Source organism: Stegodyphus dumicola, chromosome 7, assembly GCF_044657685.1.
Source record: "Stegodyphus dumicola isolate Sdum_Otavi_A_Nest chromosome 7, ASM4465768v1".
NCBI lineage: Eukaryota > Metazoa > Arthropoda > Arachnida > Araneae > Eresidae > Stegodyphus > Stegodyphus dumicola.
In genome coordinates, this window is record NC_140774.1 from 73,992,868 (window position 1) to 74,005,851 (window position 12,984).

The 12,984-nt window shown below is 29.2% G+C and overlaps 1 protein-coding gene across 1 annotated transcript in view; it reads right to left on the minus strand.

Annotated features, from left to right (window-relative positions):
• Window positions 1-12,984, minus strand: part of Cth (Cystathionine gamma-lyase) — a 70,739-nt gene that overhangs the window by 24,528 nt on the left and 33,227 nt on the right. The window contains exons 5-8 of the mRNA XM_035361944.2: window positions 10,455-10,586; window positions 8,573-8,630; window positions 8,390-8,467; window positions 97-249 (exon numbers count right to left, since the gene is read on the minus strand). Of these exons, the coding sequence (XP_035217835.1) occupies window positions 97-249; window positions 8,390-8,467; window positions 8,573-8,630; window positions 10,455-10,586 (421 nt within the window). The remainder of the gene's footprint in view (window positions 1-96; window positions 250-8,389; window positions 8,468-8,572; window positions 8,631-10,454; window positions 10,587-12,984) is intronic.

Here is a 12,984-nt window from a genome sequence, read left to right on the forward strand (position 1 = left end):
ATAATCTGGAAAAATCGATAATCCAGAATCGCCGAAGTCCCGATGAGTTCGGATTAACGACTTTTGACTGTATGTATAAAAAATAATAGCTGATACCTGGATAGATAACCTTCTCAACAGCTGGGTGTTTTTCTAAAAATTCAGCTATAGCCATTGCATTTTGCATGTGTCTTTCCATTCGCAGGTGAAGTGTTTTTAATCCCCTGTTCACCAAGAAACAATCAAAAGGTGAAGGCACAGTTCCTAGAGCTTAAAAATATAATAAATTTAACATTTTTATAGTTGTCAGAGGTTTAGAAAAAAATATTCAACATATGTGACAAAGTAAAAAATATATAAAGAAATCTCAACATTGATCTATCTCAATAAAAACATTTACAATTTATTTTAAATACTTTTTTTTTTTTTTTTTCATTTCATGCTTAGAAATACATTTCATGATTAAGCAATTACTTAAATATTTATTACAACCTGAACACACACATACACAGACACACCTAAAAAAAAAAAAAAAAAAAAAAATCAAAATACTTCATGTTCATCATGCCAGAATCTCACTGTAATATTTGTACATAGTTTAATTTGGCACATACATTTGTTACTTTATAATGTTCTGATTTGAAAGCACACTATTTATTTTAAATACAGTGGAATACTATTAAATACATCAATCATGATATTTCTTACAATCAAATAAAAACACAAATTAATAAATTACAGTCTGCAAATTATGCCCATATACTTCATTGCACTTACTCAAATCAACTTTTTTAACATGCAAAGTTATTGATTACTTATTGTTATTCTCTTACAAGTTAAATCATCAAATTCCTGTGTGCAACAGATACTTAAGATTATCAAGCATTACTCATTCTACTATTTTTTTTATTTAAATACTATTTAAACCATTGCAAAAACATACATAAACATACACAATGTTATGTAATAAGATCTTTGTACCTTGCAAAGCTAACAATTGTGTTTTCATCTTTAAAACATTTTTTAGATCTTTTTTCAATTCAAATTCCTTCGTACAGTGATCTGTATTTTCATTAGTCCTTCACATGAGGGTATACTGAGAAGATGTTCAATATGAAAATATGAATTAAGTTTTCTGCATTTCCAATTTTCGCTTACAAATTGCATTTATCATCAATAAAATTTTCAGCATTCTAAAATTTAATAAAATGCACATCTATGATTTCAACAAATATCTATTACTCAAAACAAAAACTGACAGCAACAGAAGTAATTAAACTCATGTGCAGATGATTAAAAATTATGCTATTTTAATTATTTGGTAAAAAAAAAAAAATAAGCATTGATAATAAAAGTTAAAACCCCATAAATGAACTATTTACCAATATAAAAACCAAAATTTCAAAACAAAATATAATGAAAAGCTACTTTTACCATTAAACCTAAATTACTTCCTTTGATTTTACATATCAGTGTCTAAAATTAAAAGTATATGAGAAAATTCTAGTCACTGCCACCTCATAAAAAATGACTTTGCATTATAAAATACAAACAATTAGTGTTACATAACAGATATTAAATTCAAGAAATGTTTTCACAAAATTTAAAAGTGACATACGGCCAGTATAGGATAACGAAAAAATTACAAATAACTTTTTAATACTGCCTACCACTTTAAATTTTAATATTTATCCTAATATCTAATACACTGACTGAAAGTGAAGATCAATGCTTTAAATTGCACAATGAAAAGCAGATCAGTGACCACAGAAACTGCTTATAAAGGGAAAAGATTGAATCTTTGAAACAAAAAGATGGTTCTTTTCAGTTCTTAATGAGGAAACGTAAACACACTCATTAGTTTTCTGACTAAACATAGTTCTGGATATCTTTCCATCCATAACCTTAGTGCAAACAAAGCTCCAAGTTTAGACCAATACAATGCTTATGAACATTCCTGATAAAATGATTGGCACACTAAGTATAAGTAGCCCTTTTTAATGCATGTCTAATGTCTCTATAACTAATGTTTCCATCAGGCTTGGAAGAAAGCAAATATATTTGTCATTCAAAAACAAGGCAAGAATCCCGAGAATACAGGAAGCTATAAGCCAATTAGTCTACTTTCATCTGTGGTAAAATCTATGAAAAGATCACACTGAACAGACCAGAGAAACATATGTATAACCAAATTGGCTTCCAAAAAGGATTATAAACAATGATGCAAGTTTGTGCACATAGTTAAATTTATTAATGCTGATATTCACAACAAACAAAGTGTTACTCTCCTTATACTAAAAGTGGCGAAAGTTTTAGACAGTGTTTCGCATAAGATTTATGAAGCTAATTCAGCTTCATCTCAAAAGATAGCTGATTATCATTATCTATTCATTTATACTTAATAGATTACTCCCTCTCATACAATGAAACTAACTCACTTGATAGCACACAATTCATAGCAGCGTGATACAATCGTTAATTCTTGAACTTATTTAAGAATCCTTGTCTATGACATTCCAGACATGCAGATGACACCACATTTTAATCTAAATGTTGAAGACCTAGTCATGCAGTAGAAAGGATACACGATAAAATGTCTGAAGCTGAAGCATGGGGTAAAAGAATGAAGATTAAATCAATCCAAAATAATCAAAAGTATTCATAATTTATAAATACAAGCAAAAAGATACTATTACAGTAAGTGTCTCAATTTTTGACAAAAAAAAAAAGGTAATTTCGTTAAGTTGGGCAAAGTACTTCAGAGTAATGCTTATTAACAATTTCTTCCAGCAGAAGCATTAAGAAGATTGCTGCTATGCTAAAGCATTTAGTGTAATTTTAAAGCTCAAGCCTGTTCTTGCCAATAACTTCAAATTAGATCATAACTGCAAGAGGTATCTTTACATCTCCTTAATTAGGCCTCATTAATGAGACATCATTAATTAGGCCAATAATTATGTATGCTTCTCCTGCCCGAGCAAATTTTCTTGATAGGTTCATTCTCACTCTTCGAAAAAATTTCATTAGGATTATTACTGTCATATCAAACTACATTAGACAAATGCCTGAAAGTGCCTGCTATTTGTAAACATATTAATAGTGAAATTGAAAATTTCTAGAATAAAAAATAGTCAAGTAACTTGTCCATCTTTGCAAAAAATTTGGACTATGTAATTTCAGAAGGTTTACAATACAGCTTGCACCCTGCTAAACTCTATTCTGAGACAAAAAAAAAAAAAAAAAAAAAAAAATCTCCTAGTATTTTATGCTATCATGATAAGTTTTATTATGCTACGTTTTAGAGCAAATTTTTCATCAAAGTTTCTGTGTTTCATTATGCACAGGTTCTTATGTAATTATTCTAATCACATTTCTTTGCACTGATCAAGTAATACTGTATTTAGTGACTTTTGTTCAACTTAACTAGCAGCATTGTCTATATATAAAACTGTACTGTACAATTTGTTATGAAATTTCTGTTCTTTCACACACTGGGAACTCTGGCATTCTGGACAGCTTTCCTGTAGATGTTTTATATTTACAAAGCTCTCACCCACAGCTCAGAATTCTACAAAGTTAGGCCAGCCCACTGAGGCTCTAAATTTAGAAAGCTAGAAAATGGCAAAAAGGCAATCTAAGAAACAACCTTAAGTATGCAAGTCCAAGTCAATATATTGACTATCAATAATAGTAATTTTCGTCTAAATCAGGATCATGCATTTGAAAGAAGTATTAATTGATGCAGTTAAAACATTTTTAGAACTTCAATGTAGCCATATGAAGAACGATACTTTTAGAAACGAAAAATGATATTTTTAAATCACATCAATTGAATTAAATACCTCAAAACTTGATAGAAGAATATGGATTGAAGAAAGGTGATTAGTAACCTGAAAAAGAAGAGATGAAAAATAAATAAGTAAACAAAATCATTACTGTAGTGGGTGAAAAGAATTGGTACCAATAACTGAATTCTCTGACATTGCAAATTCGTTTAAAGTCTTACATACAAACAAGCCATTAAGCTGTCAAATAAGATATGTATTAAAGAAAAACTGCTTTAAAAACATAAATATATCACCACAGCAATAAGTCTGTGAAATTTTAAAAAGTGAGGATACAGCATCTATAGTTTCTCTGCACATTTCTATTGAAACACCAGAAAACATAACTTCATAATAACAGATGAGCCTTGGTTCTGTCTTTACAATTCAAGCCAAGTTCAGTACATCAGTTATGACTAAAATAGGAAAGGTTTATTTGTTCAGACTTCAGATACACATTCTAAAAGTGCTGTGGTTTCAATAAATATTCATCTGAAGAGAGTAACTAACCTTTGTTCTTCTCATGAGAGACAAATATACTCAGAATCAGGCTCGGCTCCAACATTTTCAGTTAACTAAGCAATCAGCATAGTTGGTACCCATAAAAATTGAATAAAGCATCAAAAGTACCTTTTTTTTATTAACCTGCAAGTGTCAGATTCATTTGCAAATAAGAGCAGAGGGTTCAAAATAGAGAACCAAGAAACTAGTTTTATACAACAAGTGATAAAATTGCTAATTGGTGATAAAACTGTTATTCAGTTATGGCAAAGTATACTAAAGTTATTTCCCTATAAAGAACTATGTGGATGACTCCAAAGGAAAGTAATAGTTCATAGTTACCTATGCAGAAGGAAAAATCACAGCAACCTATTTCTGCCAGTTATATGGCAGAATTTGCAGAAGTTACCAGTGCATCATGATTTTATCCCTTGGTCAGTCAATAAAATTGTTTAAAATGCACTTGGATGAATAAATATTATGAACAACCATGAGAAAAACCTAACACGAACATATTACACTATTTTCTTGTTTATAAGCTGCACTTTTTCACAAAAAAGCAGATGAAAGTTAGGAGTGTGGCTTATACATGGAAATGATTTGAAATTAGCACATAACAAACACTGGGTAAACATTAAATAGGATTATATTAGTTGTGGTAGCAGATCTTGGTGACCAACTATGGGACACTGATACCAGTGATAGTGACACTGGTATTGCAAGCCACTACTCTAAACTCTACTAAAATCAAAACAGTGCTATCAATAGCAACAATAACATAAAGGTGCTGAAACAGAAACATGTTCCTTTTGACAAATAATAAAAATTTTGCCTCCTTTGTGTGGTAAGCAATGTTTTCCTTTTAGCACCTCCAAATGAAAAAATATTCTAGATCGTAATCAGGCTATTCAAGCCTTATCCACAAAAAAGTGTTTTTTTTTTTTTTTTTTTTTTTTTTTTTTTTTTTTTTTAATTACATGTAAAAACTAAGGGTGTTGTTTATACACATGAAATTATGGCAATTCTCACTCTCTGTTAAAAGAAGTTTTAATTTATTCATAGTGATGTCTTTCAAGACATTTAGGAGACACTGGAGGATATATCATTTAATAAAAGACATTTAAAACAAAAGTTTAATGTCAAAAATATATCATTACTAACTACACTTTGTTTATTTGGGATTTATGCAAATTAGAGAGAGAGTTAATATTTAAGTCAGAAACTACAGAATTAAAAATTAACTAAAATTCATTTAAAGACTATATGAATTAGTATAGTAGCTAGCAGTGAGTAGATATGCAACTATCAATAGGTACAGACTTAACTGATTGCATTAGACATGCTGTCTCTCCTATCTGAGGTGGATACAGTTTAGTTTTGCAGTAAATACCCCATGGCATTAGTGATGATAAATTACAGAAATGATTCCTAGATTTTACCAACTGATATAGAAAGTCAATTAGCAAATGCTCACCCATGAAGGGAAGAGATATTCACTTTGAAGACTAGATAGGATCTTGACTAGAAAAATTTTCAATATAATTCAGATAGTTCAAATTCAAAATAATGCAAAATGATTTACATTAAATTCCAGATAATAATAAACGAACAATGCTTTGTGAAGACTGATGCAAACCTGCATTTATACATATGGTCTAGCTCCATGAAAAACATAAGAAGAAAAGAGTAATATCTCAATAACACATAAATGAAACTTTATACAGTCAAAAGTCGTTAATTCGGACACCCATAAGCCGGAATGATCTATAATCCGGACCTCAAAGCTAAAAACTTTCTGCACACGAGCTGCATTGACAAATGTGCATAGGCGTTTACGCGTGCGCGTAAGACCTTTACGACTGTGCATATGCATGTGCGCAAGTGCAGAATATGTTTTCGTGTGCGCGTTTAATGTATAACGGACGGTATATGCTAAAATTATCCAATTATCAATTTCAGTTAATGTTGATGATTGCGTTGTTCCTTAATCTTTGAACTGAATCCCGCTTATTACTTTTTTCAGACTGTAAGAGCAATACTATAAAAGTAAACTTGAACTTTCGATTATGTCAAATAGAATTTCCGATGCTGGAGCGCCCAAAGGATCTACAAAACAAAAGTATGTTTCGATGTCCATCAAACCAAAAGTGGAATTGCTGCAAAAAAATGGATAAAGACATGAAGAAGGTGACAGAGAGGATAGTGAAAACGAAAAAATTTCGATTGACAAGTTAATCGGTATTCTCGGCACAGCAATTACGGGACTTGAACAGCAGAACTTTGTAACTGAACAAGAAATTATGTCTGTTTATAGAATTAAAGAGAAAGTATTATCACACAAAACGGAGCAACTTAAACAACTTACCTTGAAAGAAATGTTTAATAAAGTAAACAAATATTAATTTTTTTTTTTTTTTTTTTTGTAAATTTTGATACCCTTTAGATCATAATTGTTCTTTATTTCATAAATTACGGTTTCATATTTTTAATTTTAGAATTTCTGCATGCCAACTTACGAGATTTAAACTGATGGTCTATAATCCGGAAAAATCGATAATCCGGAATCGACGAAGTCCCGACGAGTCCGGATTAACGACTTTTGACTGTATGATTATTCTAAAAACTGACAGCGTGCAGAACTAATAAAGGTTTCTGCAAATAACTGGTTTATGTTGGATAATAAGGCCTAATAGAGATATCGCAAATTTATAAATTTACGTTATTTTTCACAATAAATATAATAATTAAAAAAGAAATAAACTAGTTTCATTTAGAAAATATTCTATAGCGTTTCTTCTACAATAGCCAGTTCTACAATGCTTTGCTTTAAATCAGAGTTTCTTAAAGTGTGGGTTGCGGAACATGCAGCAGGGGGGGGGGAGGTCGCTAAAAATTTCAGCAGTTTTGATATTTCTTTAACTTATTATAATAATTTTACAATTTACCAAATATTTTTACACAGTGTATCTGAAAATAGATAAAGATAAGATAATACAGACAAAGAAAAAATGAAAACGTTTCGATGCATTCTTCTTATACTATAAACGTTCATTTTACTTGCTTTGCATGTGACGCTGTCATTTCGTCTGTTACTTATTTAGAATTTTCACATTTTTCTATACCTTAATATTAGAAATTAAAGTTAATGACCTAAAACTTATTTTAGATTCTTTTCTATTTTTGACAGCTGTTTGTAAAAAAAAAAATATATATATATGTAAACAAGTCATGATTAGATATGATCTACATACTAGAAATAATTTGCTTCTAGCCACCTCAATTTATAATGTCATAATCAATTTTTACATGCAAATAACAATGTACTGCTAGACAATAATGTAATTTCTCAAAATCAATTAACACAAAAACATACGTTACAGCACATAATGAATCGTCAAAATTGAGCTGGCAAAGTTTCAGCACAACTTCACAACAGTGCTTAAATGTAAGCTTTGTAAACAATTTTATAGTTCTTAACTAATTCTGATAGTAAACAGATCATGTTTACAAAAATGATTTGTAACATGGGAACATCCCGCCTGCTTCTAATGCAATATATAATGTCCTGAAACATGTTGCCTGTACCCACTACAATAGATAATACCTTCAAACTATGCACCTGCACAACTATGTATTTCGCAATGTATGTCATGTAATTTAATCCCTTTTACTTGAGCTAATTTAATGCTGAAAGGTAGGAATACTGTTGATGCCACAACTGGTGGCAGTACTTATAGCACTGAAGTCACATTTTCCCTCACGACTCGAGGAATAATGCCAGAATTTTGTAAGTTTTCTAGCTAGTGTGGGGGGCTAATGCCTGCTTACTTAGGGTAAATATTAGGTGGTCCCCTCACTTCTACATATCATAACAATAGTATATTACAGTAAAAGTGAAAAAATTGACAGTTTCATTCGCACATGTGTTGGATTTGCGCAATGCTTATGGGTTGCCACAAAATTTTCGTAAATATTATGGGGTCCCGGGATAGCGATAAAATCTCAGTGATAAAAAGGGTTTGCGACTGAAAAAAGTTTAAGAAGTCCTGCTTTAAATAAACTAGGTTTGCTACGTCAATACTTACAATTTTGGAAATATTTCATTTGCTTGTAGATTTCTTCATTGTTTGTAGCAATAGCACCCATTACAACATCAGAATGGCCTACAAATTATAAAAAAGAAGGGCTTTTAAGTTTAACAATTCATGTTTTTAATAAAACAATTCACTCATAATGTTCCAGAAATTGTAATTTTAAAATTAAATTACCATTCATATATTTTGTCAAAGAATGCATCACAATATCAGCTCCCAGAGTAAGAGGTTTCTTAAAAAATAAGGAAAATATTATACACAGAAAAATTATATATATATATATAAAATATAAAAGAATTATACACAGAAAATGTACCTATGAATTATTAACAGAAAATGTATATAGGAATTATAAACAGAAAATGTTCCACTGGAACTACAGCTAAAGAGTATAATTTTAAAAACTGTTCATAAAATTTCACAAAAATGGCAAATTTTCAAGAAAACTTCTAGTACTCAAAAATTTGAATGCAATATTAATGAATTTTCATCAAGATTATATTTTCTTTTCAAGTGCTGATAATCCATTAGTAGGAAATCAGAAAATTATAACATAGATCATAATTTCTTCCAAACACGCAAATTTAAATAAAGCCTGAACTTTTTCTTACATCATCTATTCTTTAAAATTTTTATTTAATAAATTAAAAAAATTGCATCCCTTTATGGCATTCAGTTTAACTCAAAGGAGTGAGTATTTAAGAAGAACCAAATCAAAATATTCTATCAACAGTAAAATGTTTTTAGAAAATAATATGGTTAACATAATAAAAATTAAAGTCCTAATTTTGAGTGTTTCCACAGTTTAAATCTACAAAAGAACTAAGATGCTGGTCTCAAATTGGCAGCCCATGAGAATTGTGTACACAGCTCAGAGAATCATGCATGCAGCCCATGGGAGGCTGGTTAGCTTTACGGGGCCACTGAAGCAATTTTACACGGCCCATGAATATGATTCAAATATGAATTTGCTGTATATAAGGTACTTATAATTTTAGACACAGAGACACAGATTGACTTTAAGTGCATGACTGCTGTTGAATGGAAGAGATAAAATGAATAGGTTGAGGCATTTTATGCTCGTATACCAGGTTATGTGATTGGGATAAAGTAAACCTTCCAATATCAGTGTAATCAGTAAATTTTGTTGGTCAGCCAACAACTGGTAGTGCTTCAGTATTCTGGTGTTTCCAATTTTTTTCAATGGAGTTGGTACATCTATTGTATACTTTTCTTTCACTAGTTGGCTGGGTGGTTGCAAGTTATACAGATCATATTACTATACTGATGATAAAGACAAATTAACACATGGATTTTAAATCCTGTTTATTTGTGCTTTTCATTAGATCTACCTTATACAAATACCTATGCTAGGAATTATCCATAATTTCTGAATACTGCTTTTGAACAAATTAAAAATATAGGCAACAGCAATTTCTTACAGGCTTTAGATTTCAGGTAGAAAATAAATACAATTTTGCATTTTTCCTTTGTGTTATAATTTATATTTTTTATGTAATTCCTGATAAATGTTTAATAAGTGGAATTTAAAACTTTGCTAATTATTTTTATTTTGTTCAGGAAAATATTCATTAAAAAAAATCAGACCCATCAGCTGCTTTCAGATCACGCATTTGGCCTGCATGAAATTTGAGTTTGAGACCACTGGACTAAGGTATAATAATCTTTAAAAAGTAATTATTTTTTACGATGACAAGGATTTAAAGCAGAATTTTATTTAAAATACTTATTAAACATCTCCCACTCCTCCCAGAAAAAATTTCATTTTTAAAAACTTTACTAAATTAAATTTGGCTTCCACCCCCTTCAAAACAGCCCACTCATAGATTTAGGCCCAGATCCCAGCACTTTGGCTATGACTGTTAGAACATTTATTGAAAGTTATAATCAAAATAAATCTTATTTCTTGTGGTGGTTTAAATGCACTTTATAGAATTCAAACAGTGAGTCTTCCATTAGGATTTCAGCCTAGGAAATGAAAAGAAAAAAAAAAAAAAAAAAAATTCATACAGTATCAACTAAACATGAAACATACCTGAAAGTAAGATGACATAAATGTATTATCTACCACTGAAATAATGCCGGGATAATGCTTCAGCAATTTACAAACTTCTTCAATGTCAACCATTTTCATTGTGGGATTTGTGGGTGTTTCAATCCAAATCATCTACATATTAAATGGAAAATAATGCAATGCAATTCAAGCAATAAAGTACTTAAATACATATAAAACAGAAAAACATGTATGACAACTTAATAAATGAAGTAGCAATCTTGGTCCTAACTAATCACAAAAAGATAAAAAGCAATTTCGGCCAGTTTAAAATTACTTGCCACGTTAGCTATAATACAAAAGATGAAGTAATAAAATAAGAATTTTCCTTTTTATTATAATTGTCATTAATTTAATATGATACTTGAAATTTGATATTAATTTATATAAATATTAGATTTTGAATTTATATACATATTAATTTTTGGCAAACAGATTGTCAGCATTTCATTATGAATGCATAATCTTCCAGGTGCATCTAATGCAAGACATTTCAATTATATCAAATCATAATGATAGTCCCTCGACCAACAAACATAACAAATAAAAATAACTGCAGATATAAATAATTTATAAATTCTCATAAATGGCTGTTTTGAAAACACAATCTTTATGAAAATTATCACATTAAAAAGATATTTTTCAGTTTCAAGAACTGGTATTTGGCAATGTTTACAACCATACAAATTTTAGAATTTCTAATATATTTTGGTACTATGATAATTTGGTCCTCAAATATTTATTTCTTTAAACTAGCACTAAGATTAATTCAGAAGGGGAAAATGTTTTAATTTTAGAACTGAACAGATTTTCGAATGACTATCACATACTTACGTATTAATGTATTCCAGTGCATTTTTAACTTAGTTTTTGCAAATAACAAAAGTTAATTATGGTAAGTCATTTAATTACTAAAACTAAAATAATTTAAATGTCACCTAAATTTTTTTACTCCAAAGCATTTCTTTTTAATCTAAATATATTTAGAAAACGCAAAATAACTAATAAGTCTCAGCTGTTGAATTTTAGTATAAAATTAGTTTTTTAATACATATACATATAATTAATAGATATATACACAAAAAAAATTTACAGCTCTAACATTTTGGCATTCAGTTGGTAGCTAGCATTTGGTAAATCTGCCCTGGAGTATGTTGGTATATTTTAATTTTCAAGTAGATACTAATTGAATTTCACGACTTAAATTAGAATTCTGCAAATTACAGTTTTATAATTTTAATTGTTACTATCATTCTCAAATCAATGTAAATGCTATCTAAACAAATAATTATTTCCCTATTAAACAAATTCCAAAAAAGTCCGGATATTAGATTGAATTTTTTCAATATAATCTAGGCATTAAATTTGAGAAAATCCTCTTCCAGGAACTCACAAATAGCATACAACAGCCATAACTTAAAAAGAATATAAATACTTATATATAATTAATATAAAATAATAATAAAAAAAATTTAAACAATTAAAAAATTAAAAGAGTTCTATATCATTTACAACAAATTTACAAAATTAACCTGCTGAGGCATACTTTTATCAAGAAAAAACATAACATACTGAGATAAAAGATTAAATAAAAAAATTATAAATTTACAAAATTTCTAAATTTTTATATATTTCAGCAATTTACTATAATGCAGAATTTTGTATTTTTGAAGTGTCTGATTGTTGAAGAGAACTTTGAAACAAATTTCTTTTCTAAGAATACTTGCCAAAGAGTTAATTAGCAATCCTTGTTAACACTAATGAAAAAAAGGTTTATGAAGAGATAAGGTAATACAAAGGAAGAAAACATAAAGGAAATGCATTCCATTACTATATGATAAAACTAGATATGAAATCCCATATATGATGCACTTAATAAACAATCAAAGCATACCCACAAGTTCATATTTAAAACTAAAATATCAATTTTCCGTTTTCTTAGTAAGATAGCTTGAAAAAATTTATTAACATTTTGCGTCTTAACTTTATTTATTAAATATGATGTTCTTCGGACGTGCACCACTTAGAATTCAATTCAACAACAAAATCATAAACTATTTAAAAAAGTATATCTTTAGAATTTCTGATTGACAGTTTTTGTGTGCTGAAAATAAAAATATTTTATTTCGTACAATGTTGCCACTGATGATTTTGAAATGATTGAGTATGTCAAGCAATTTTACAAAATATGAAAGAGATTTGAAAGACTTCATGTTCTCATGTTTGAGTGTAGGACTACATTATTCAAAATTGAAGGGCTCTAGGTGCCACTGTTTTCTCACAATACATACATTTATGAAGATTCTTCATTATTTAATTTTCTTAAAAATAAAACAGAGTGATAACATTTGGTGGCAAAAATTTGAAAAATGATGCAGCTTTTTATAGTGATTCAACACTAAACCTCTTTTCGAGATTAACAGCCCATCCAGGCTGATGCCCCTTTTGGGCTTTAAAAAGGGGGGAAAAAAGATGACTGAGATAGAGTAAATGCATGTACACAAAATGCATA